The following is a 27,788-nucleotide window of genomic DNA, read 5'->3' on the forward strand; positions in this document are numbered from 1 at the left end:
TGGGCGGTGGAAAGGGACGGATAAAAAGGAATGTATTTTTTTTTCTCGACTGACTATTGCAAATCCCTTTACCACACATTCTCTTGATAAAAGAGTGGACAATTTCAACAGGAGGTTATTTACTGTATTCATCATTACATATGAGAGAGCTACATGAGTTACATTAACCAACCTGATTTAATTTTTTTATTCAATAGAATGTTTTTTATCTAGAAATATTTATGAATGATACAAATATTTGCTTTTCAGTTCACAATGAAGATCATTCTAGTGTGCCTAGCTCTGCTAGGCGCCACCTACGCTCATTTACCTATTGGTAAGTTTTAAAGAACCAGTAAACCTTTGTATCGATGTTATCATGATCAATAATTGTTTTTATTGCCACGATTTTTTATGCATTTGGAGGACATGCGATCACGATAGAAAAATATTAATGAATTTTAACAACATTTATTTTCATTCGAAAAACACATTCTAAAACAATAAAGATAGAACATTCTTTTTTTCCAGAGGAAGTTGAGAAACGATGCCTGGTTGACAAACCGGACGTGTCACAAGGTGTCGCCTACGTCGCGGACACAGACTGCGCCTATTTCTGGCAGTGTGATTTCGCCTACACCCTACTGAAGAATATCACCCTCAAAAAATGTCCCATCGGAACGCTGTGGGTCACCATCGGGATTCTAGCATCCCCACCAGCACCCGGTCAAGAACCAGTGGTTTGTGTCAACTGCGAGTTGCAGCCCGACCCTGTGTGTCATGTAAAGTACCCCCTCGGGTCGAAACAGTGCCCGTATCGTATGTATCGCTTTATGGTACTTTTAATGCTATGTTTCAGAAACGCTGTTGCCTCACATATATTGCACTGGTTAATATGTACCAATTTTTATCGGGCTTTTTTTAAGTTTAATAAATATATAAAGAAGTAAAAGAAATAAATAAGCTGGATTACCAAACTGATACCTGCTGGTAGCGAGTAAATTTATCCAATGCTAACGAAAAAGGGCTTGTGTTTTTTTTTTTTTTTTTTTTTTTTTTCATTTTATTTATTTATTTATTTAATTTTAGAAATATGATATTATTGTCATGAATTTTTAAGATATACAGTTCTTAAAAATGATTGTGCAAATTTTAGCTATATTCGGGTTTCTTAGTCACTTTGAAGACATTTAATCTGATAATTGTAACATCAACAGTCTTCTTTAAGCTTTCATATTGCATTGTATTATATCACATTTAATTATATTACTGTATATTTCAGACCCACCGCCTGTACCTACTACAACGGAAAAACCACCTCCGCTTGGACCGAGTAAGTTTATATAGTTACCATAAGTTGATACTCCAGTGAAAGATAACTTCGTTACTTTAAAAATGCAGAACTCTGCAAATCTTTCTTTGAAAAAACAAATCAAGAAAGACAAGGTACATTACCTTCTTACCTCCAAACAGCACAGAAAGCTAAGGCATAGCCAGTGAAATCTGAGTGTACCAAAATTCAGTCCGAACGTTATGAAAACAAAAAAATCCTTTAATCAAACTTTAAGAGGTCAGTCTTTTTTTTTTTTTTTTTTTTTTTTTTTTTTTTTTGTCTAATTGCATGTCCTTTTTTCAAGTAAATATTTTAATTTGTAAATTTCATTCTCATTCATTTTCTGTATAGCTTCAACCTTTTGCTTGCTATACGTTTTAATATAATTATTATTATTATAAAATCCAGAAAATTACGAATCACCGCGAATAATGACAGCGTTTCACGAAGTGCGGCAAATAAAAAGCCGCATTTGAGAGTCACGGGAATAAGGTGCTTCACTGATCACACTCAATAGAATAAACGTTTCACTCATTTCGAAACAAAACGTTGCTTCGCGGGTAACGAAAATATTCAGTAGGACCCTCATTACATGGTGAAATGTGACAGAGAGTCCCCCATAACAGAGAGTCCACTTCCCATTCATTTGTACAAGTGAGCCTCGCCAAAGATTTGGACCCACTTAAGACAAACTAACCCTAACCATTGTATCTATATGGAGGGCGGACTTTCTGTTACACAGACCCTCAGTTTCACCGCACCATGATAACTCTGATGCACATGTATGTCGTGGATGACATCACTGACGGTTTTAACTGGAGAAGATCTGTTAGAAACATGGACATGTATTGGGGTTATACACATACATTATCGGTAGCTAGAAATATTATTTTACATTTTTGGATGGTGATCGTTGCATTTATTCCAGAACGATGTACACTCAGACCTCAGAATTTGGAGTTCCAAGAAATTGTAGGAGAAGTAAGCAAAATTTGGTACCTGGGAGCAAACCAAACGTATGACTGCGGGCATCTTCCTTTTAGCTTTCACAAATGTGGTTGCCTCGCGGCAAGTAAGTTGTGCGAATATGTATTTCATCGAGTAAAAGCATCGATAATGTATAGTATTATCAATATTGGAACATAACTACTACCTTTACAGCTTTTCGTTTTAATGTGGAATTAGAGAAAAAAATATCCTCACTGGTTGTCATTATACACTTCAGCTTCACATAATACCTTAAGGCACATATATCTAATATATGCCCACGAAGGAGATCGTTGCCATCGACATTAAACCAATGACACGGTACAACTAACAACAGTGACAACAGTAATTGACTGTTGTCATTTTATTGAGAACTGGTCATTCAGTTGCTCTCTTGAGTGATTTTAAAATTAAATTAAATATATATACTCCGCATCTCTATTCACGCTGTTGTTTGGATAATTTTATAACAACAGCAGCGATTCTATTATATGTAAAAATTGTTGTGAGACTATAAAATAATTTTATTTCTTCTAATATTGCAGAAGAGTTTCCAATTTCCTGGAATTTTGTGGTGAACTTGAACTCGTACGGAAACAGGATTTACGCCGCCAACGAACCAGTGGGCACTGTAAAATTATCTGGTGATGGCTGCGCAGTGTTTAACGGATCAGGTATGATTTTATTAATCAAAAGATAAGGTGTATGATGAAGTTGTTTTATTACTTAACTAATCTATTTTATTTGTCTACCTGATACCTGACATACCCCATAAAAGACCGTACCGATAAAAGTTTTATTATGTTCATAATATTGTATAAGATTTATTTTTATATAATCGTGTCAGTTTTCAGTTGATTTGAACAATTGATCTCTACAGTTTGAACTCTTCTTTTCAAGGCGGACTTCAAATTCCATACTTTAAGAACATGCGTCCTAGAACAAACTGGGTAACTGGTGTTGTGTTCAACAGGCCCAAGAAGCAGAATGCCACTATTCTTTACCAGTGTATTTCCATTTACATAGAAGGTGATGAAGTCTCAGCTGCTGAAGTAGTCCAGAACCCCTTGGGCGAGAAGCAGACCCTGAATGTCTCAGTTACGGTATGTTTATCCAGAATTTTATTTGATTGTGTTTTATATTTTGTTGTTCCTTTCATAAGTTTAATTTCCAAAGTAGTGATTGATTGTATTAACTGTTATAGACACCCGATATTTTCACGAAGACTTTACCTGCCTTTGTCTCCGGTGTGACTCAATGACGCCCGTCAGGGGTCATAACCTCAAGTCAGGGGTCATAACCTTGTGGGAGTACATTCATTATCTTTCTTTTTTAGTTTTTCCATTTATGAAAACACTCGAAATCTTGTGCAACGCATGGATTAAACGATAAATAAATTAACATATAAATCCCAAAGGTAAATGATTGGTTAGATATTTATGTAATGCTGTGCATCAGTACAAAAAGTCGTGCATTATTGCAGGCACCTGGGGCTGGGTACATAGGAGTGATCGTGATATGGGACGGCAAGATCTTAACCCTCACCGTATACGCAGCCGGCGCCGTGTACCAGAACTCCGCTGCAGTAGCAATTGGTAAACAAGGTTGAACCATTCGGATTGATCTTAAATGTCATATCTCATGCTACTGTATAGCGAAGTTATACCAAGGAATTGCTATAGCTATAATAAACTAAATATAACTAATATAAACTTAACTAGTAATCAATCATCGGTTTACTGGGTTAACTGACATACTTATGTTGTAATCTGCAGAGAAATGTGAAGGTTTTTTTTTCTGAAATTACTCAACTATATTAGCTACGAAGTTTAATTTGAAGAAAGAATTAGATATTGGGGTGGTACGGATTAGCACTAAAACCCACTCCGCGTCAAAGCTACACTGGTAGTAAGACCTATTGGCACACACACTGGATCTCTTGCTGCATTGGATCGAAGGGTGTGTTGTAGATTTTTAAACATATAATCAGTTATATCTTTCTCGAAAGTGTGCCAAAGCACATTCGATGACTATTCTCTCAAGTCGTTGGTGGAGGTTTTCACTATCTGTGTGCATTTCTAGTTACTATTATTATTATTATTATGAACTGCACATAGACTATAGAACCATTTTACTTGTGTTATGTTTATCAGGGCTAACGTTTCACCATGTTATTTCAGACCCCGACAATGATTACACATGCTCGATCGTTTGTTTACCACAACAGCCTCTGTTTGTCAGTTACTATCCCTTAGACGACCCCCCTCCGTGGCCTGGGCCTGGGGTATGGCCAGGGCCATGGCCATATGCAGGTCTCCCTGGAAGCTATTCTGGCAATATTTGTTTGGTAAGTATATGTATTTACCTTATACCCTTGTAGGTGAGGATCCATTTTTTTTTTTTTTTTTGGGGGGGGGGGAGGAGGGGAGCAGGGATCAAAATAACCCACGGTGATACAAAAGAGATATAAAACAGGAAACTTGAAGAGTTTTACAATGATGTGTTCTGATATGGCCCACTGTTGAAGACATATTTTGGTCGTCACGTTTTGGTGTTCATAGTGTATTTTGCTCCGGGGAAGTACTTTCGAAGTTAAGGTGGGAAGATTAATTGGCATATGGCCCACTGATATCAATCAATATGCCTGATGAGAAAAAAGTCAACTTTTTTTAAACATTATTCATCTTTTTTCAGCTATTCTTTACCGACGAAGTGTATCCTAACGCCGATGCTGTCAAAGCTGATATGCAGCTTGGTTACTTTGGACCATCGTGGTAATAATATTGGCTATCGGTAATGACGACAGACCCCCAGCAAAGAGAGAAACGGCGATAATCGCGTTCCGCTGAGAGAACATCTTTATGTATAAAAGAGGGCTCCAATGATGATTTTTGATAATCGGAAGTAGAACTGGATTCCTGAATAAAAAAAACGTGATCGTGTTTGACACGTTTCTAGTTGCTGGAAAGATGTGATTTTACGATTATAATGCCTTCCACTTATTGTTCCCGAAGTAAAATGTATCAAAATAAAAAAGATTGTTTTAACATGTATTAAAATAAACTTTGGAAGTATTTTAAAATATAGTTTGCGTTATGCAGTGTGTGTGTTGAGAGGGGAGCGAGATTTAGTCTGTGAAACATTTTAAAATAGCTCCTACTGTACGTTTCGGTTATTATTATTATTATTATTATTATTATTATTTTGTAAACAGTTTGTGTCCGGCTTGTGTGAGAGAGATTGGTATTATTCGTTGGCACTGAGATACTGTATTTGTTAATGTCGCCAAAAAGGTGAATTTCTCATCCCATCAAAATATTTCAAATATTTCATCCAACTCTTCCACTGTCATCCCAATACTACGCTTTCTCGTAAAATTACAATATTATAACTAGCAAGTTGCAAGAACGATCGAGTACCCTGATGCTGAAAATTTAATCGCAACATGTAAAGTAGCTGTGCGCGTTCTTTATTGCGACCTTGCTGACATTTGCCATATCTATTCCTTAGCAGAATTAACACAGGGAGTAACACGTACAGGTTTGGGCGTATAATGAAGCACACTTATTCGAAAATCTCTATTTTTCGAAATAATTCAAAAATAAAACATGCAGTTGGTGTACGTCAGACGGAAAAGAGTCAATTAAGGTTGGTAATGTACAGTAAACATGCACAGTCTGTTACATGAGATTTTGCAACAAGTTTATGTTTATGTAATGATTCTAGTTTATTTATATCTGGAAATTGATCCTAACATTTAAACAAAAAAAACGCAGTTCACATTTTACCTTATTAAAGGCGTTCTGAATAAATGGACACGAGGTAAACAAAACTAGTACTGTCAAATTAACATTCATACACTCTTGCTATGATTATATGAAACGTTTTGAAAATTTATGATTTGATATTCATTTTTGATTTCAATGTGACAGTTGTCGAAAGAAATCTGACATAGAGTTGTCTTAAACAGAGAGGCTGTAATGAGTAGCAAAAGTGAAAATGAATTACATTCATTTGATGCAGCAAAGAAATTTTAAGTACACTTTCGCCGATCTTGATACTGGTGCTGGTGCTTCGGCGGCAATGTTTGTTATGCCCCTATTTCACACAGACCACGAATCACATGAATGGCCATGAATTGAAAAATTTCTCGATTCGTGGTTGAATCGTAATCAGTTCGTGAAGTTCTTAACAGATTCGTATATATTCGTAGTCAGTTCTTGCACTTCTTGACCAACAGGAATTGGTGGAAAAAACTTTGATGCCCCTATTTCACACAGACCACGAATCCCACGAATCGCCAGGAATTGAAAATTTCAGGATTCGTGGTTGAATCGTAATCAGTTCGTGAAGTTCTTAACAGATTCGTATATAATCGTAGTCACTTCTTGCAATTCTTGATCAATCGGGAATTCGTGGCAAAATTTTTGAGCTGTTCAAAGTTTTGGCCACGAACTCCCGATTCCAAAAAATCGAAGTGAATTTCTGGACAATATTCGTGCGATTCCAGCCGAATCCCACGAACATTCGTAACACTATCGCACCTGTATCGTAACTGAATCGTAGAGCGTGTCGAATTAGACCAGAAAATTGGCAAAATCTCACGATTCCAGCCGAATCCCACGAATATTCGTAACACTATCGCACCTGTATCGTAACTGAATCGTCAGCGTGTCGAATTAGACCAGAAAATTGGCAAAATCTCACGAATCCTCACGAATCCTGAAATTTGTCAATTCCTGGCGATTCGTGGGATTCTTGGTCTGTGTGAAATAGGGGCCTTACATGTATGAGAATAGAAGTGGTAGCAAGAAGAAGAGCTAATTAGCCGACAATGTACCGGTATCTGCACATATGTACTTGCATATCTGGTACTACACAAAGCTGACTTATTTAAACAAAGAGAATTCATTTTTCAGTAGATATAGAAAAATATGTGAAATTTACCGGTCAATATTTCGTCTGCTGACCGTCAGGTTTTAACGGGGAAATAAAGACTGTGATAGACATTACAACCCATCGCCCCTCAGGTTTGAGGTGCACTGGTTCTGTTTAATTTGTTCTTACGGTAGTATATATAAATTTTCACCATCATGAACTTATAAGTGGCACTTAACGTTTAAACAAGCCATGTATCATGAAAAAATTAATAATAGCACTATTAATCTAATTGACGCATGCAGTCTATCCTAGCTTCTCTCCTGGTTATATGCGATGAAATAATCACAAATGGTGTCAAAACACTACCGCCGGCAATACATTATATTTTAAAAAACATACATTAGCATTTTCATTAGCATCAATTATGCAGTATTAACTGTCATGTGCTTTTTAGTAAAGGGGGAAGCTAAATTGTTCGAAGCAGTTAATCGTAAAATCTGAATTTAGATGGTGAATTTAAAAAACTTGACTAACAACAGACCCAATTTAATTTAGGGCACGTTATTTTTAATATGATTTTATCAATTCAAGAGGATCCTTATTTGTCTTTTTTTAAATGGTTTACACAAAAGGGTGTTTTGTGTTCCACCCTTCCCGGCCTTCATTACTCTAAAATTAACAATTTAAATTGGCTTCAACCGCCCTTGTTTATCGTTTGGCAACCAAAGAGACATAACCAGTGATAAAAGAACGCTCTTAGTATCGCGAATCTAAGATTTCCCCCGCTTGAGTTGGCAGGGGAGAAGGATAAAAGAAGCGAGCGGCAGCGTTGGGCGTCTCACTGCTTCCTACCGTTGACAGGTTTGCAGGTAAGGTAAGAGACATATAATAAGGCCAGTCAGTTTGTAGTCTCAACCATAAGCTTATCATTTTCATGGTATCTACTCGGTTTTGCTTTTCGGGAGATAAATGTAAGACGTTCGTGTATGGGCGGTGGAAAGGGACGGATAAAAAGGAATCTATTTTTTTTTCTCGACTGACCATTGCAAATCCCTTTACCACACATTCTCTTGATAAAAGAGTGGACAATTTCAACAGGAGGTGATTTACTATATTTATCATTACATATGAAAGAGCTACATGAGCTACATAAGCCAACCTGATGTAATTCTTTTATTGGATAGATTTTTTTTATTTTAATCTAGACATATTCCTGAATGATGCAAAGTGTTAGTTTTCGGTTCACAATGAAGATCATTCAAGTGTGCCTAGCTCTGATAGGCGCTGCCTACGCTCATTTACCTATTGGTAAGTTTTTAAAAAAGAACTGTTAAACTGTTGTATCGATGTTATTGTGACTAGTACATGTAATTGTTTTTTATCGCCACGTTTGGAGGACAAACAATCAAGGACTTGGAATGCAATCACAAAGGGGGAAATATTAAAGAAAACTAGCAGTATTTATTTCCATTCGATTAACACAATATTAAACAAATAAAGTATAAAATTATTTTTTAGGAGAAGTTGAGAAACGATGCCTGGTGGACAAACCGCACGTGTCACAAGGTGTCGCTTACGTCGCGGACGTCGATTGCGCCTATTACTGGCAGTGTGACTTCGCCAACACCCTACTGAAAAATGTCACCCTAAAATCTTGTCCCATCGGAACGCTGTGGGCCTCCATCGCGAGTTTAGGAACCCCACCAGCGCCGGGCCAGGAACCCGTGGTTTGTGTCAACTGCGGGCTACAACCCGACCCTGTGTGTCAAGCCCAGCATCCCCTCGGGTCGGAACAGTGTCCACATCGTATGTGTCATCTCATACTAATTCTTTTTTTTTTTTACTTTTATTATTATTATTTTTTATTATTATTTTTTTCGTACATTGTGTTCACAACTATGACTTCTTTGTGGAAAAAAAGATGTTGCAAATTTTTTTCTCACAAATGTTGGTGAAGTTATTAAGATAGAAAGATATTTATTAAAAGAAATTATGCAATTCTAACGTAACCCGGGTCGCCTTTTTTGGACATTTAATAATTTTTTGTTTTGATTATTAGAAATGCTCAATCTTCCTGATGGTTTGTCCTGTAGATAACGGTATTTTTCTGCGACTTACCGACCATTGGTCTTCCTGTCCTGATACTCACGCTTAAAGTGATTTTCTTCAAATCCCTCCATCATTTCAAGCACTTCCGTCGTGCGCGTTTAAAAACTGTATCAAGATGGTTGACGGAGGGTGAGGTTTAATTGCCACGAAGTGGCGACATTAATTCACAGGGGTATCTGTTAAAATGATATACCTTCAAATTCAACAGGAATTATATTAATAGTTAAGCGGTTTATGTACTTAACGTGTGTTTAAATCTGTGTTTTAATCTTATATTCCGTCCCTTTAGTGTGTATATTATATTATATTATATTATATTATATTATATTATATTATATTATATTATATTTAGCTCCACCTCCGGCAATAACTACAATGGAAGCGCCGCCTCCTCTTGGGCCGAGTAAGTTTATTTCATTTATAAATAATTTATTAGTCAATTACAATCAGATGGGTCTTATATTCTTTCAAGGCTTCAGGCTTTGTTTTTTAATCGTTTTAATATTTCTGATTTAATTCGTACGAGATTTGACATTTGTATTGACTAATATTTAAGAGCCGGTCTGGAAAGATATTTAAAACTGGACGGAACAGCTGATAAATATATATATATATATAGGCGCATCAATATAGTTAGGGATCATGAAGAAAAAGAACCAAAAAAATGAAATTCGTGAAAGTTGTTTATCATGAGAATTTGTTCATTAAAAAGACATTTACTTGGAGTCTAACATTGAGTGTACAAAAAGTAGATGTAATGCATAAATTAAATCACTTAATTGGAAACAAAACTATTTAACATACTCTACTGGGTGATTTAAATCTCATACAGGAGATGGTGGCAGGTGGAACTAATTTGTCCAGTTTATATCATTTCAACGTAGAAACGTCATTAAATTGCTTTATTTTTAAAGAAAAGCAGAATTTATACAGTTAGATAATTTTACGTAATATACATTTCATTTACATGAAATTCATATTACTTGTAATGGCTTATTAAGGTTGGCTATATATTCCTATAAGGACATTGTGATGGATTGACTGTGCGGTGAAAAGAGACAAAATCACAGTATGATGTATATGAATACTATTAATTTTAACTACAAATAGTGAAAAACGCTTTCGGCCATTACTCGATATTTTGATCACCTTGACGTATAATGCTGATTTAGAGTTGAGCTCCCCCTCTCCCCACCTGTCCACTATAAGGGATTTAAGTAAGATCTGTGGATAGAATGGCTTTCCTTTGTGAGAACGAAGGTTGTATTTCTTCCAGAAAGATGCACACTAATGCCTCAGAATTTGGAGTTTCAAGAAATTGTGGGAGAAGTAAGCAAAGTTTGGTTCCTAAGACCAAAACAAACGTATGACTGTGGACATCTCATCTTTGACTTTGTCGACTGTGTTTGCCTCGGGGCAAGTAAGTTGTATGAATATGTATTTTAAAAAAGTTTTATAAAATACATGTAGCTGAATATTAAAGCGCATCCTTCAAAACAGATCTTTTGTTTAATGAGATTAACAATAAAGAGTTTTCATTGGTATTCATCGGTAGTTTTACTGTATGTACATTTACTTATATAATTAGCCTCGCAATCACAGGGATCGAAATAACTCGATTGGTCAACGGAGGAGATTTTTTCTTCAGCGCTGGATTGTTGACAAATAAACACCAAAAATGTTTCTCAAGTTTTGATGAAAACTTCAGGATAATCATTTCTTTGAGACTGAAAAAGAAGATTTAGATTTTAACTGAAAACAATTAAGCCATCCAATTTTTAAAACAATTTTCATTTGCTTTTCCTTTGAGCAGGACTATGCTTTTTTATCCTCTCGGTGTTAAAATATATGCTGTTTTACTATCCTTTCAGATATGTACCCAATTATTTGGAATTTTTTTCTGCATGTCAACTCGGAGAGTAACAGAATTTTTGGTTCCAAAAATGGCTCTGTGGGTTTGTCTGGTAATGGTTGCATGATATTGGACGGTACTGGTGGGTGCTTTTTATTTATCTGAATAAGATTGAATAAACTATTTAGAAGCTTTTTTTTATTTTTTAACAATTTTTATTCGAAAGAAATGGAGGCAAAGCGCTATAAAAGCATTAGATGCTCTCCATATATATATATAATAACTGCAAAGATTTTAGTATTGGAACACAAAAGTTACCAGAAATAATAAATACAGAAAGAAAGAAAATAAAAGAAAAAGATCGTAACTAAATTACGTATACAACACAACTAAATACAATTAAGATTACATTAACAACAAAGAAAATTATATGAAATCATAAAATGAAGTCAGTTAGGTCAATAAATGAATGGTTGTTTATAAATGAATGCATTTATTTATTTGTTTATTTGTTTGTTTGTTTTTAATACTCTCCATACTGGCAGGTCTTACCGATAAGTGCTCTATTTTGTTCATAACTGTCAGACATCTTTGAAATGAGATTGCATATAAATCAGTGAACTGATGTTATCATTCTTTTCTTTTTCATTATAATGAGTATAACTGATGTTATCATTCTTTTCTTTTTCATTATAATGAGTATCTACCCTCTACCAGGGCGACAGATTGATTTTCCACAGATATTCACAGATATTTCTCTAAGGGTGCTTTCCCAGAGATTTAGATAGATCTAGAGATTAAGATTTAGATCGACCTAACCCCCCATGAGTTCAAGCTAAATTGCAGTCAGCCGAGCGGGCACCATAGTTAATTACCCCCTTACAGCTTTTAGTAGGCGGGACAGACGCTTAAGCCGGCCAAGCTGACAGTAATCTAGTGAGACTCCCCACAGGGATAGATCGATCTAAAAATATATGGAAATGGGGTCTAAGCAAATAGACGGTCATTTTGGTCTATATATCTAGAGACATATCTGTGACCATCTATTTATCTAGAGACATGTCAATGAATATCTGTGGAAAATCAATCTGTCGCCCTGGTAGAGGGTTATGAGTCTCTACGGTTTTATATACAAGGCGGACTTCAAATCCCATTCTTCAAAAACATGGGACCTAAGACAAGCTGGATTGTTGGCATTGTCTTCAACAGACCCGTGGATCAGCACTCCACTATTATGTACAGAACTCCTTTCATCTCCATAAACGGTGACGAGGTCTCTGTGTCTGTAGAAGTCAGGGACACGATCACTATGGTCACCGCCACTCTGACTGTCTCAGTTGTCGTACGTTTATTGAGATAATTCATTTCTTGGCTATGTTTATCCAGCTTTTTTGTTAATTTAGATGTGTATTCATGTTCTTTATTTTCGCTGAAGCTTGTCAATTGGCATTTAAGCCACCGTATCAGCAGCATATTGATTGACCGATTCAAAACAATATTTAACTGGTATAAGTTATTCACTAGACCTGATATTTTGTAGGGAATGTCTGACCGACTTGGTCATGGGTGTGACTATATTTATACACTCTTGCCCAAAATGGTTGGTACACGGAAATTTTGGTATGCATATCGCCCTGTTTCTTTCATTATTATTAATATTATCAAATTAATAATGTTTATATTGTTAAATATGTGAAGCTGGAGGATTGGTAAAGTCAAGGAGAAACAAACAATGCAAATGTGAAAAAAGCATTAATTTATTTAGGTTTTTTTTTTTCTCATGCCCCCCAAAAGAGTACATTTTTAACATAACAGTACCAAGGGAAAAATTAAACAAAAATTTATACTGTGATTGACAATTAATATGAAATTAGGGGAAATTGTCAAGAAACATCTTCAGAGTTCATTATTAATCTAAATAGCGGGTATGCCCACCCCGAGCTTGGATAATGGCCGCCAGACGGCGTGGCATACTGTGAACTAGAGTAACAGCTTTTTGGAAAGGAATTCTGGTCCATTCATCTTAAAGGGCATCTCGCCGTTCATCTAGTTTTGCAGGGGGAGGGTTTCTCCTCTGAATAGCACAACCAAGTTCGTCCCACATGTGCTCAATTGAGCTATGAAAGTGCGTAGGCTCCCTGGGGAGAGGCTATTAACTAAAAATATTCAGGAAACAATAGCTGGAGGAGGTGGTTCTGTACATGTTTGGGGTGCCATTTGCAGCAGCGGTATTTGCCCATTGTCTCCTTTGGATGAAAACCTTAACGCTGCCAGATACAGAGACATTCTCCAGCAGAACCTGGAGCCGTTTGAAAGAGGGATATACAGAGACAATTTTAGATTGTAACATGACAACCCAACTCCCCATACAGCCCGCTTAATGCAAACCCAATTGAGCACATGTGGGTCGAACTTGGTTGTGCTATTCAGAGGAGAAACCCTCCCCCTGCAAAACTAGATGAACGGCGAGATGCCCTTTAAGATGAATGGACCAGAATTCCTTTCCAAAAAGCTGTACCTCTAGTTCACAGTATGCCACGCCGTCTGGCGGCCATTATCCAAGCTCGGGGTGGGCATACCCGCTATTTAGATTAATAATGAACTCTGAAGATGTTTCTTGACAATTTCTCCTAATTTCATATTAATTGCCAATCACAGTATAAATTTATGTTTAATTTTTCACTTGGTACTGTTATGTAAAAATGTACTCTTTTGGGGGGGCATGAGAAAAGAATACTAAATAAATTAACGCTTTTTTCACATTTGCATTGTTTGTTTCTCCTTGACTTTACCAATCCTCCAGCTTCACATATTTAACAATATAAACAGTATTAATTTGATAACATTAATAATAATGAAAGAAACAGGGCGATATGCATCTTAAAATTTCCGTGTACCAACCATTTTGGGCAAGAGTGTATAAGCTAAGGCCAGGGGTCATTATCTTAGGTCAGGGATCAAAACCGCAGATCAGAGGTCATTACCTCAGGTCAGATGTCATTAACTTAGGTCAGGGATCGTAGTCGCAGGTCAGGGGTCATAACCTCATAATCTTATTTTATATTTAGTTAATTTGTTTACTTGGTCTTAGTTCGCTCGTGCAGCTGTAAGCACAGTACGCGAATTTGGATAAACTATTTGTAAATTAATTTATAGAAACGTGGGTATTATATACGAAAAGTCATGTACATTACATGTATCAATGCAGGCACCTGGGCCCGGGTATATACTTGTGATAGTGAGATGGTACGGCAACACCTTAACCCTTACCGTATTCGTGGATGGCATTTTGTACCAGGACTCTGTTGAAACCCCAGGTAATATATGGAAGGCCGATAAAAACCTGTTTATCCTGCAAGCAAAAGACGTTATTATAACGTTATCATAGCGTGTATATAACCCAAAAACATTATGGTAACGTTTGTTTTTAGGTAGTCAATGTCTGATAATAATAATAATAATAATAATAATAATAATAATAATAATAATAATAAATTTTATTATTTTATTATTATTATTATTATTATTATTATGATTATTATTATTGCTGTTTATGATCGTGTTTTTTTTCTTTTTTTTCTTTTTTTTTTTTGTTCATGTATGCGGTTTACAAATATTTATCAACACCGACGATACAATATATATATTTTTTAGATGACACTTTTCCATGGGCTATTATTTTCCCACCCGCAGAACCTCTGTTTGTGGGGCACGTACCAAGAAGCTTTGTTGGCGAAATTTGTTTGGTGAGTACACTACAGCTACTAGGATTTAGCTAAGGGGTTTTCGTCCACACGGATATAAACTATTTCCGTGGGATGGAAATTTTCACAGTTCAGGAGGGAACACGTGCTTGTGCGCATTTCCTCCTATTCTTTAATCTTAATTTATCTATTTTCAGCTTTACTTCACCGACAAATGGTTTTCCGGCGCTGTTTCTATAAGATCCGATATCCTCCTTTATTACATCGGCCCACCGTTTGGATAAGTATTGGCTATCGATAATGATATCAGACCCCCAGCAAAGCGAGAAACGGCGACAACCTCGTCCTGCGAACAGAACATCTATTTAGAACAGCTAGGACTCATAAGTTCCAATGATGATTTTTGGCAATCGGATGTAGAACTGGATTCCTAAAAAATAAAGCGTGGGCTTACTTGGCACGTTTCTTGTTGCTGGAAAAATTTTCTTTTACGAAGACGATGTCTAAATTTTTGACGTAATTTTTCCATAGTGCATCAGACGTAAAATCCTGTTTTAAAAGCAGGGATTGCGAATAAACTTTAAAAGAATTTCAAATGGTTTATTTGTTTTGAATTACATCTTTTTTTCAGTACACGTATGTGTGTGTGTGTGAGAGAAAGAGGGAGAAAGCGAGGGAGCGATTAAGTGCCATGATTTTAAGTAAAAGTGATAAAAACGTACATTAAGGCCGTTTTGAGTACACATTTCTCATCCAATTAAAATATCAAATGTTTTATTCAACTTCCCATCGTCATTCCAACATGGTATCTATAATAAACGTAAACAAAACAGCCAACAAATTTAAAAAAAAAACGATTACCTTTATTGAATATGCTAAAACTTTGAAAACGTTTGAGGTCACAACGGCTTTTTTTTCATTAAATCACGCTTACATGTATGCAAATGTTACATATACATGAATTTATATATTTTAAAGCATCCAAAATGAAGTCGATAATGTTATTCTTCTTAGAATAATATTCTGATTCTTACTTATATGGAAAAAGGGATACTTTTTTATAAATAACACCCGTCGTAGATTATATATATATATATATATATATATATATATATATATATATATATATATATGGCGTCGATTTGCCATTAGTCTCTGGTACGATCGACTATCGGTGCACATCAGCTCCGAGATTGTGTCGCTAATGGCGTGGAAGCACTTTCAGTCCCACTGCCATCTCGCGTAATCTCGCTCGCGGTTTCATGCCATCGGCCGTAAAACACGTTGCTAACTCTAAGCTTACTAAGCGCATGTTTTATAATGTGATTTCGTGACAACAAGAAGAACACTTTTTTCTCGTCCCAATTTTATTACCAAATTATGTTTCTGCACTATTTCATAAAAAAATCTTGTGTGTGTGTGTGTGTATGTGTTTTCCTCTCAAATAAAAGTACACAATGCTAAACTGACATTCTGCATATCTATAAATAATATGATTTTATTTGTCGGACGCCTCACTACGGAAACATGAATATATAAGGGTAGTGAGGTGAGGACGTACATTTCACATATCATATGTGACTAAATCTTCTCGAAAGTTTCAATTAGTGAAGGTATAAATAAGCACTTCACTTCAGTGCACTTCAAAAAAACTATATATTGGAATGGTAAGGCAGTGCTTGATACAAATGACAGGTATACTTCGGGTTCACAGCTGAAAGGTAAGGAATAGGAATTTTTTTCTTTTAACAAAACAAGTTTATTAGAAAGAAATGGAGGCAAATGGAGGCAAAGCGCTAAAAGTATTAAATACTCTCCACAAAATTAAATAAGTAAATAAATAAAACAAATGGATACGTATATACAACAGAATAAATGTATAACTTCAAATATTTCAGTATGGAGCACAAAAGTTACAAGAAATAATTAAGTACAGAAAGAAAGAATAAAAGGAAGAAAAAAAGGATCGTAACTAGTTTATGTATACAACATTGTTGTAAGGAATAGGAATAGTTATACCTGAACACTTGAGGCCTCGATCAGAAGTTTAACACATGGTTTTTTTTTCCTTTTTTTTTCTTTTCAAATTTTAATCTTATTTATAAGAATTTTGTATTAAAGATATGGAGAGTTGGAGAGAGGGGTGTAATAAGTTTCTGTCCTATACTGATTAAGATGTTAGGATATAAGATTTTCGAGGTGATCCATAAATTAAATGATTTTAAAAAGGTGCTCTGTAGGAGATATTTTGCTGCTTTGTAAGTAACTTTTTTAGAAAGAGCTGGATTTTTTTCTACTTTCAGTGAAGCTAAAACGCTATTAAATGAAGAAAGTGCTTTTGTTTTCAGTTCACAATGAAGATCATACTCGTGTGCCTAGCTCTCCAAGGCGCTACCTACGCTGATCATTTATCGAGGAGTAAATTTTACAAAAACATTAAATAGCTAAATCGATGTTTGAAAGCAGATTTACGGGTATATTTTGGGTGGAAGTGCTTAATTAAGGCACTTAATGTTTGATCACGAAAAGAATTTATTCACGATTTTCATCATTACCAACATTTCTTTTAATACCGATAACTCATTATAAAAACCATACTTTGTTTTTCCAGACGAAGTTGAGAGACGATGCCTAGTTGACAAACCGGACGTGTCACAAGGTGTCGCCTATGTCGCCGACATTGACTGCGCCTTTTACTGGCAGTGTGACTTAACCCACACCCTACTGAAAAATTTCACTCTAAAACAATGCCCCATCGAAACGTAATGGACCTCCGTCGCGAGCGGATTCCCCCCCCCCCCCCCCCCCCCCTGTACCGGGCCAGGAACCTGTGATTTGTATAAACTGCGAGCTACAGTCCGCTCCTCAATGTCGATACAAATACCTCCCCTTCGGGATGACGAAACAGTGCCCGATGTGTATGAATCACCATGTGCTACTTTATACCACCTACCAAGGTCACAGTGAAAATTGTTTTCATTATTGGTTCACATATGTTTCTATTCATTTAATTTGATCATTATAACATTTTATCTTGGTGGAGGTCTGTGCCATTGGGTGCGCCTGTTACTTTAATGCTTTTAGTATGTTTTATCAATATTATATTATATTATATTATATTATATTATATTATATTATATTATATTATATTATATTATATTGATTCAGATCGAGGCAAATGACAACGGGCATATTCCTTTACTTGAGCTTTATTTGAAATAGTCTCAGCTTGAAACAGCCGTGTAACTAAAACAAAGAAAATACAATTGTCACTTATTCGTCTAGCTGGTATCACCATTTACTTCTCACATAACATCTGAGTTTATGATTTACAATTAGCAACCTGGTTATTAATTAATAAATATATAATATAAACAGAGAAATACTGGTAATATACATTAATGACATTATGTACCAAATTGGCATAAACATCTTACCATTATGCCTCCACTGGGTAAATACATAAATAATGCCACTGCATTTTTGCACCTCTGCACTCCTCTGCAGCACACTACTAACTGGCCCACACTCTCCTTGGTGTGACAACTAGGACTGTTCACTTATGCTAATGGGGTTCTTTTATTAAAGAAATGTGATAGATGTGCTTGCTCAGCATATCTGATGCAATAAACCATAAACTAAGTTTGATTGAATAACCTTTGCATTTATTTTCAATACAATGAATACTACATTTTGGTCCTTTATTTTCAAGGCGGACTTCAAATCCCATACTTTAAGAACATGCGTCCTAGGACAAGCTGGGTAACTGCTGTTGTCTTCAATAGACCCGTGCCCCAGAATGCCGTTATTTTTTACGAGTGCATTACCATCTTCTTAAATGGTGTCGTAGTCACGGCGTCTGTAGTAGTCTAGTACCCATTGGGCGTGAAGCAAACTCTGACTGTCTCAGCCACCGTACGTTCATTCCAATATTTCATTTATTGGATTGTGTTAAATATTTTTGCTGTTCCTTTGTTAGTTTGATTTTTCAATTTGCAAAGAAGTGATTTATGTAACAATAGCAATATTTTAACTGTTATGGAGGCACGATATTTCCTCGACAGCATTTTTCCGATTTGATCAAGGGTGGGACCATATAAACTCAGGTAAGGTGTCATCACCTCAGGTCAAGGGTCATAACCTTAGGTCAAGGGTCATTTTAGGTCAGGGGTCATAACATCAGGATAGGGGCCATAATCTAAGCTCAGGGATCATAACTTTGTTGGGAGTACATCTATTATCTTATGAATTTAGTTTATCAATATATTTAGTATTTGGTGGCGCATTTTACTTTCGTGCAGTATGATCATTCTCAAAAGATTGTGTGCACGCACGGACTGAACAATAAATAAGTAGGCTAATAAATTTCTTTAGTAAATCACTGATTTAATGACTAATAGAAAACTGTGCATTAGAACGAAGTGTATTATTGCAGACAGCTGGGGCTGGATATGCGCTCGTGATCTTGCGATGGGACGGTAAGACTTTAATCGTCACTACTGGACGATGGTATTGAGGACGGGGACTCTGTTCAAGGGCAGGAGGGTAAGCAAGGTTTAGCCACTGAGTTATATCTTTAATGTAATTTTTAGTGTTATTAGTGCAACGTAAAACATTGCAACTCCGGCAACCACCACCAGGACTCAAGATCTGAGATTATACTATCTGCAAAACCAGAAATGATTTTAGAAACCTATTCACTGAATTCCACACCTAAATATCTTACTTTTTGAGACTTCATCTCTGAATTCGTGGCCTCTATGTCACCATCCCCTCCTCCCCCCCCCCAAAAAAAAATAACTAACTGCAAGCAAACATACAAATCTTGCAGTGATCAATAATAATTATTATTATTATCATTATTATTATTATTATTCATTTTTATTTAAATCTGTGTTTGTATGCTGCTTAAAAAGCCTCCTATAACAGGACTTACGTTCCAACGTGTTATTTCAGATCCAGACAACGATTTTATATGGTCTGTCGTTTGTTTACCACAACAACCTCTAACAAGCCAGGTCTCCCAGGAAGCTATTCTGGTAACATTTGTCTGGTGAGTATACGTTGACCATTAAGTCACTTAAGGACCCAAGTCTTTGCTAAGGAAGAGGGGAGGAGAACAGGAGCACACAGATCAAAATTATCCCCAGGTGAAGCAAGTAAAAAAAGAGGGGCAATTTATTGGTGGGGAATAAAATGTGTTTCATTAAAAACCATTATGGGTCATTTTCTGACCTGAAAGTAAAAACAGTTAAGATAAACTTTATCATGCAAATTCAGTGAAAAATTGAATGCATGTGTATCTTGAAACTATTAATTACACTGATTCCAACAGCGATGACATTTCTCAATACGCAGCCGGCAAGGCTTTTGATAATTGATTTACTAATTGGTTTTGCTTGTTTTGCTGTTATCTGCTGTTATCAATTTATTTTCCGTCATATATTTTATCTAAATAGCTTCATTTTTTAAAACTAGGATAGAATGGAAGCAACACACACACACACACACACACACACACACATATTGAAAGTAAAGGTGTTTTCCTGTACGAGAATATGTATATATGATAAAAAGGAATAAAAACAGCAGTTATTTACCCCGACCGGTTTCATCGCATCTTCAGGGGGTTTGTTCATTTTAATATATATATATATATATATATATATATATATATATATATATATATATATATATATATATATGTTCTTAAATATAAAGTATTGGCATCTCTTAGCAGCGGCCTTGTACCACTGAACTATCTCTTAACCACAAATTATTCGTGACTTCTCCGCCTAGCTTTCTCAAGTGCTTGCCATGTCGTCTTAGATAATGAATGAGGGCAACGATCTACGAATTTCAGGTGAAAATAAATCTTACCCGGTCATTGTGCCCTAAAGAATTTCTGGGGAAATAATCATCATTAGTACCCCCAGGGTTCTACAAGAAATGAGTACGGATAGATTACAAGTATATCAAAATAACGCTTCGTATCACAATTGCATTATTTCACAAACGAATAAATAGGCAGCACCACCCCTTTACATAAATGACCCCAAATATGACACCAGAACGCAATCTACTAATTTGTTTGCATTTTTATATGGAGACGATAGGGAATTATTTTGGGTCGCATGCACGTATTAAAGAAAGCAGCCTTGTCAATGCTGTAGACACATCAGACAAATTTTCAAAATAAATTGGAACTGTAACTTGAATAGATAGATAGATAGATAGATAGATAGATAGATGATATAGTTTTATCTTAATGAGACGTGACTCGTGGTTTAAAAATAAAAGTAACTCTAAATACTGACTATCATTTGTGATTCAGAATATAAATATTCTATTGAATGATAAAATATTGAAAAAAACGCTTGTTTTTCTTCATTCGTTTATCATTTATTTATTTAGTCTTCACTATGGTGGAGGTGACAAAGGAAACAGGTGAAATTAATGGACAATAGCAAAATTATAGAATGTAAATGTGACCACTTATTATTGGCTAATTCATCCATTTTCATCACGTCTCCCTATTACCGTTGCAATTAATTCTAATGCCTGAATACTTCACATACATCTTGGAACACCTTCGTCATTCAATACAATAGTTGGCAAGTGGCCAGTTAGTACATTCATTGTCACATCCCGCAATAAATTATGTCCTCTTATTCATTTCAAGTTATTGTTATGGATCCCTTTTCTTATTCCTCATTATCTCCGGTAACTGCATCGTATGATTCATTGGTGTTATTCAAAAGCCAGTTATGGGAGGAATAAGAGCTTGAAATCTGAAGTTATTAAAGACGTATTTCACGTGCTCTTCCCCCTTCAAAGTACATAGGCTGAAAATGAAATGACCCTCCACGCAGTTTTAAATAAAATACTGAATCTCCTTGACAACCAGCGTCCAATGAGATATCTACTGACGTCACAAAGTGAATGTTCGCCATACATTTTCTGTCCACTTCAAAGTGAACTGGTGTGGCAGGAATAAAAGAAGCTGACACCCGTTACCGATTGATAGAGGAGACCACAGGTGCGAGGTAGGTTATAATTTTTGTCTATCCAAATCAAAATCCTCGTGATAAGAGATGTATTTCAGCTGGGATGGCTCTATTTTGGATTTACATTTAGAGGGGATGTACAATACTGCGTACAATTAATCATGCATTAAAACGAATATAATGATAATCGATGAATTCAAGTTTAAGTTTAAATCTACTAGGGTTTGGACGAATATACTGTATAACTCTATCTCCCTCTCTCTCTCTTTCCTGTAATTTTTTTCTTTCTTTTTACCCCTTCTGACTTATATTCTTTATGACATTTATCTTACATTCATCAAATGTTTAAGACGGAAATCTTGATGCAACATTTTACATGATATATATTTTTTTCTGTCAACGTGTAGAAGTATTTTAGATTTAATCGTACTGCATGAAACAATATTAAGTATATAGAAAGTATTTTATATCATTAAAACTTATCTCCAGACTCACCTTACCGTCATTCACTATGATTCATTCTCACTATTGAATTTGCCTATCGAATAATTGGGCTTTTACAGATATTAAAATTAAGAAACACTGTTTTTTATGAAAATTCTATCTTATTATATCTGCACTGAGTATTTCCTGTATTTGCTAGTTTTAAGTTTGATACCTTTAGTTTATAAAGTTTATATTATACGTAACGCTGAGACGAACGTCGCATGAATTAAATCATGATTATCATTATTATTATCATGACACTTGTAACAACGTATTACAGATCAGGATGAGACTTATACTTTTGTGTCTGGCGCTGGTCTGTGGGACCTACGGGGCTAACTTGTCGAGGGGTAAGTTTTATTGAACCAGTAATTGTCCATAGCCATGCGTCTATAGACGCAGATAATTTTTTTTTTCTTTAAGTATTTCAAATGACTGGAGAAAAGTTCCCATTAAAATGGCAGACGATGTAGGGACCTAGCATTCGAAGACAAATCATAAATAGGAATTGTTATGAAATCTTTTAAAAAATAATATGATCACCAATTCTTTTTAATTTCCTTGACGTTCAGTTTTGAGTACTTCAGTCTCGAAGAACTAATTTATATGATCATATGTCACTAGTATATTATGAAGTTCTTTGAAAATGTAAGTTAAACATAAACAATAGATTTATGCATATCGTATCAATTCCGTAAGTGGTTATATAAGCCACACGCTACCGGAAGATTGCATGGTCACGCACAGTAGAAGTTAACGAATGCGTCTTGAATGTTGTTTGCACTGACTACACAGTAAATTATAGATCTTTTTAATTATAGACTTTTCGTGTTATTTTTTCTTTTTTCACTTAGAGGAAGCCAAGGCACGGTGTCTAATTGACAAGCCTACGGTGACGCAAGGTGTCGCCTACGTCGCCGACGAAGACTGCGCCTATTTCTGGCAGTGTGACTTTGCTTATGGGTATCTGAAGAATGTCACCCTTCTTCAGTGTCCCATTGGAACGATGTGGGCGTCTGTTGCTGACCCGGCAAACCCCCCACCCCCGGGCCAAGAGGCTGTGATCTGCCTCCTCTGTGAGATACACCCTCTCCAGAAGTGCAGAGAGCAGCACCCCATTCCGTCCCCACAGTGCCCAAACCGTGAGTACCACATCCTTCTAGCTATCACGCAGAATAAATAAATAAATAAATAAATGAATAAATAAATAAATAAATAAAGGAATGAATAAAGGAATAAAACAGTTAACAGAATAATTATTTAGGGAAATTGTACGAATATGTCATTTGATTAGAGATATCAAAAAAATTAAAACTATAAACAAAATTACATTAATTGTGTATCTTCATTAATATATGCATGAATTATATATTGAAGCTGTATATAAATGTACAGCTGATAGAGTTATATCCTGAATATTTTTAGCAAGGAAAGCTATTATAAAATACATATTTGGGGTATTTTTTCAACCTTTCGTGGAAATTTATAGACATTTAAATTGATTGATTGATCAGATTAATAAACGAATTTAACTCATACCTAATAAAATAGATAACTATATGTTAATGATATTAAGTGACTTTACCTTTACCTGAAATGAACTGAATATATATTTTGAACTAAGATAAATTTACTTTACATTCTCAAAGTTTGTTTAGTACAAGTCATTTAAGAACAAATTACTTTTTTTGTATTTTGAGAAAAGCTTTACATTGTACTTATATTAATTTGAACTGCATCCTGTTTAATTGTTTTACATTTATCTTAGCTCCACCCCCGAAATCCACTACGCCTGAGCCAAGACCACCCCTTGGAGATAGTAAGTTTCTATTAGATTGTATTCGACCGTTTTTATTCCATCCGTATGTTTACAAATATTGAAAAATGCATGTATCAATATATAGTGGGTTTATAGTTAATTGGGTACGAAGTTTTTGTTTAATGGGAATATTAGGTATATCTCATGCAAATACATAGATTTGGCCAAGTGCAATCTTTGGGGTTTTAGGGTATTTACATTTACTTCGTAACTTGTTAAAATATTTCTAAGAAAAAAAACGTACTTCTTCTCTACCAGAATGCACTGATTCACGTGTACGCACAAAAGGAGAACAAAAACACAAAGCCACACCAAACACATGTTATCCAAGTGATAGGTAAAATCCATATGCATCTAATTTTTCACTATGACCGAAAAGTTCGAAACAAATATATAAAGAAATAAGGTTTTAAAATGATCGAAGTATTTGTGTAGTGCGATTAATTCAATTAATCACCATTATTTCAGAATACTGTGAAATCAACGGGCATCAGTTTCAGGAAATTTTAGGAGAGACCAGAAAGGTGTGGTACCTGAATTCAAATGGGACAAAGGATTGTGCAACATTGGTTTTTAACTTCAAACCAGACGTGTGCGCATGCGTCGGGGAACGTAAGTTTTTCAGATAACATAATGTACCGGTTATTTTGTTATTCAGACTACTTTTATGTATTAGCAAACAAAAAAAAAACGATTCTTCAATTTGCTTTTATTTCCCTGTTTCGTTTATTTATTTATTAATTTATATCACTATTTATTTATTTTTTTATATATTTATTTATTTAGTGAGTTAGTGAATTAGTTAGTTATTGCTCGATCACAATTATTTTACCTAAGTGAAAAAACCTTGTTTTAGAGCTGAATTTATCGAAAAACAGCCTTTAACGTAGTCAATCATATTAACTAATTGTGAAAATTACAGGTGAGTATCCAATGTGGTGGTCGTTCACCGAGAACATGAACGCATTCGGTAACAGAGCGTTCGCTGGCGTGGAGCCCGAGGACTCGGTTGTTCTCTCGTCGACTCCAGGCTGCGCAAACTTTTCTGGTGATGGTGAGAAAAAGTTTAAGTTGCGATGATTTGTTCACCCTTTTTTATCTGCATGTACATGTATATGCATAAGAAACATGTGTGCAATGATACGTTCATATCTTTTTTTTTTTTTTTTTTTTTTTTTTTTGTTTGTTTGTTTGTTTCTTTATGAAGCCAAACGCATTTAGAAAAAGTAGGTAATATTTATGGGGAATTATTTTATAAGAAAAATGTACTTTTTTATTTTTAATTAATTAATTGATTTATTAATTTTTGTTAGAAAGATACTCATATCATAGGAATTTGTGTATCAATTATATGTTTAAAATATATACACACTGTATGTATATATGTATTTTTTTTTAATTTTCAAGGCGGACTTCAAATTCCTTTTTTCAAGAACATGGGTCCAAAACAAAACTGGAATGTGGCCGTTGTGTTCAGTAGGACCCAGGACCAGCAGGCTGTCATTGTACACCGGACACCAGGGATTTATATAGACGGGGATGACGTCATTGTATCTGTTGACGTCATGGATTACTACGGCAACACGCAGTCAGTGGTCGTGGTAGTCAATGTAAGTGTTCTGGCGCGCGTGGGCGTGTTTGCGTGAGTGTTAATCCTTTAAGAAATGAATAGATGTACAGTGTATTTATACGAAGGTTTAAATCTTACAATTTGAAAAGAATCCATGAATAAGTATATTATGAGAGAAATACAAACGACAGACAAAATGGTTTTGTGCTCATGCAGGTGCCCACAGGACCGGGCTTTCTTGGTTTGACCATGACGTGGAATGGGCGTGATCTTGACGTCACTGTTTACACACAAAGTGGCGGAGTGTTCCCAGGACATCAGTCTGTCATAGGTGAGACTGGTTCGTCCGAGTGAAAAAAGTTTAATAGTCGTCATAAAACAATTTTTGATTTTGTTAATGCATGAAAATTTTAATAAAAATTTATAAACTTCATGAATACCATTCACTGTTTATTCATTTAGATATTGTTGATTATCCACAGATTCATCCGTTTTATCATATATACCCCAGGCAGACAGACCAGCATCTGCTGTTGAAATATGATTCCACTTCTCATTCCATGATTTACTTATTGTTACAGACCCCAATGTAGAGAACCTATGGGCCATATACTATCCTCCTCAGGAACCCTTGTTCGTAGGTCACGTTCCGAATCCTCCGTACGTCTCCCCAGCCCCCAGCTATGTAGGACAGATATGCTTCGTAAGTATGCAAATAAAAAAAAAAAATATATATATATATATATATATATATATATATATATATATATATATATATATATATATATATATATATATATATATATATATATATATATATATGGTTGGGGGGGAGGGGGGTTAAAGAGGATGGAATTACTGAAGTGGGTAACGATGGGGTAGGGCGGTTAGATAAGAGAGGGTGAAGGTACCGGTAGGTTAGGTGGTGTGGAAGCAGTCGGGATGGAGCGAACTTGAATGGCTTAATGTGGGCGGAGGCGATTGGAGGGGTAAGGTGGGTTAGGGGTGGTACTGAGTGGGGTGGGGTGGGTAGTAGTACCAAGCCCATAGGCAAGGGGGTTGGGTGGGTTCGAAAGAACCCCTTTTTTTCGCGGGGAAAATGTCCTGGTTAAATTTGATATAGGTAAACTAAGGTTTCATGACAAATGGTCCATTTTTTTTTTCAAAAAAAGACCCCAACTTTTGCAATGACTGGCTACCGGCCTGAGTCAGTAGTGTATAGCAAATAGGGGGAAGTTGATCCAACCGGTCTCTTATTTTATCACACGTTAGACTCAATCGCCTCAGCATTCATATTATTTAACCGCTGAATGGAAATCCAAAGAGAATGAGCGCGTGTTATTCAGTTTTCATTTTTTTTTTTCATTTCAGTTATACTTCACAGACAGGGGCTTTGGCGCCGCAGGGTCTGCCGGCGCTGGTGATGAGAAGGCGGCCATTAAGGACGTCTACAAGGGTCCGGCGTTTGCAGGTCCTCCGTTCAATGAATTGTGAGGTCACACCACCAATAATGCTAGAAACCGCGATAATCGTGTTTAACGGAAAAAGTGCGTCATGAAGAAGTCAACAAATAATACATTTGTTCCTTTGATTTTTTACTGGGAAATTTTCAGCAATGCGAAGAACGATGACCTATCGCAACAGAAAAAGGCGACCCATTATTAAATATGACATAGTTGATTTTTGCATTTTGGAAAAGTACATTGTATGGTATCTGCTAAAATTGATAGCTCATTACGTCTGTAATTATATTTGATAATTAAGGCCTAGGCAATGATTACAATATTTGGTCATCATTTTTACGTTTCCAGGACACTTTAAGCATGTGGCTTTTTTTTTTTTCGAGGACCGAACTTTTAACAAAACAACCAAATTAAATATTTTTGGACAAGATGTGTAGCGACTGCCCAGGGATACTTTTGGTTGCTCTTAATGTAGACCGAGATACCTATTTATGACCAATAAACATGCCTAGCTTTAAAATGAATTAGTTTATGTCATTGTTTATATGTGTTTGTAAGATAGAAAGACAGAGAGAGAGAGAGAAGTGTGTGTGTGTGT

At 35.6% G+C, this 27,788-nt stretch overlaps 3 protein-coding genes across 4 annotated transcripts; all 3 read left to right on the forward strand.

Annotated features, from left to right (window-relative positions):
- The first annotated feature begins 243 nt into the window (after positions 1–243).
- LOC106160019 (uncharacterized) lies at positions 244–5,375 on the forward strand. The gene is made up of 9 exons (XM_013536510.2): positions 244–316; positions 511–798; positions 1,262–1,312; positions 2,241–2,384; positions 2,845–2,973; positions 3,200–3,402; positions 3,783–3,894; positions 4,480–4,646; positions 4,994–5,375. The coding sequence occupies exons 1-9, from the start codon at positions 256–258 to the stop codon at positions 5,075–5,077; spliced, it is 1,239 nt and encodes a 412-aa protein (XP_013391964.2). The 5' UTR covers positions 244–255; the 3' UTR covers positions 5,078–5,375.
- Positions 5,376–7,986: 2,611 nt separating this feature from the next.
- On the forward strand, positions 7,987–15,148 carry LOC106160022 (uncharacterized). 2 transcript variants are annotated; one of them, XM_086993943.1, is made up of 10 exons: positions 7,987–8,054; positions 8,386–8,488; positions 8,699–8,986; positions 9,642–9,692; positions 10,566–10,709; positions 11,161–11,283; positions 12,278–12,483; positions 14,350–14,458; positions 14,796–14,887; positions 15,043–15,148. In XM_086993943.1, exons 2-10 carry the CDS (start codon positions 8,398–8,400, stop codon positions 15,127–15,129), a joined length of 1,191 nt encoding a protein of 396 aa, XP_086850069.1. In that variant the 5' UTR covers positions 7,987–8,054; positions 8,386–8,397; the 3' UTR covers positions 15,130–15,148. The 2 variants fall into 2 exon arrangements, with proteins under 2 accessions (XP_086850069.1, XP_086850068.1); XM_086993942.1 differs by having other exon boundaries at positions 8,024–8,049.
- Positions 15,149–21,682: 6,534 nt separating this feature from the next.
- Positions 21,683–27,710, forward strand: LOC106160018 (uncharacterized). The gene is made up of 10 exons (XM_013536509.2): positions 21,683–21,891; positions 22,619–22,688; positions 23,193–23,480; positions 24,107–24,157; positions 24,626–24,769; positions 25,080–25,211; positions 25,565–25,767; positions 25,944–26,058; positions 26,309–26,430; positions 27,099–27,710. The coding sequence occupies exons 2-10, from the start codon at positions 22,625–22,627 to the stop codon at positions 27,219–27,221; spliced, it is 1,242 nt and encodes a 413-aa protein (XP_013391963.2). The 5' UTR covers positions 21,683–21,891; positions 22,619–22,624; the 3' UTR covers positions 27,222–27,710.
- The last annotated feature ends 78 nt before the right edge of the window (positions 27,711–27,788 follow it).

Source organism: Lingula anatina, chromosome 8 (assembly GCF_051362555.1).
Source record: "Lingula anatina isolate TDL-2025a chromosome 8, LinAna3.0, whole genome shotgun sequence".
NCBI classification, from domain to species: domain Eukaryota; kingdom Metazoa; phylum Brachiopoda; class Lingulata; order Lingulida; family Lingulidae; genus Lingula; species Lingula anatina.

What these genes read in the sequence shown, in the direction of transcription:
- LOC106160019 (XM_013536510.2), top strand. Translation starts at nt 256, where the DNA reads ATGAAGATCATTCTAGTGTGCCTAGCTCTGCTAGGCGCCACCTACGCT. An exon ending in GTCGAAACAGTGCCCGTATC is followed by an intron (nt 799 to 1,261) that starts GTATGTATCGCT and finishes TGTATATTTCAG; the next exon opens with ACCCACCGCCTGTACCTACT. An exon ending in ACCACCTCCGCTTGGACCGA is followed by an intron (nt 1,313 to 2,240) that starts GTAAGTTTATAT and finishes CATTTATTCCAG; the next exon opens with AACGATGTACACTCAGACCT.
- LOC106160022 (XM_086993943.1), top strand. Translation starts at nt 8,398, where the DNA reads ATGATGCAAAGTGTTAGTTTTCGGTTCACAATGAAGATCATTCAAGTG. An exon ending in CTGTGTTTGCCTCGGGGCAA is followed by an intron (nt 10,710 to 11,160) that starts GTAAGTTGTATG and finishes CTATCCTTTCAG; the next exon opens with ATATGTACCCAATTATTTGG. An exon ending in CATGATATTGGACGGTACTG is followed by an intron (nt 11,284 to 12,277) that starts GTGGGTGCTTTT and finishes TTTATATACAAG; the next exon opens with GCGGACTTCAAATCCCATTC.
- LOC106160018 (XM_013536509.2), top strand. Translation starts at nt 22,625, where the DNA reads ATGAGACTTATACTTTTGTGTCTGGCGCTGGTCTGTGGGACCTACGGG. An exon ending in GTCCCCACAGTGCCCAAACC is followed by an intron (nt 23,481 to 24,106) that starts GTGAGTACCACA and finishes CATTTATCTTAG; the next exon opens with CTCCACCCCCGAAATCCACT. An exon ending in AGGACATCAGTCTGTCATAG is followed by an intron (nt 26,059 to 26,308) that starts GTGAGACTGGTT and finishes TTATTGTTACAG; the next exon opens with ACCCCAATGTAGAGAACCTA.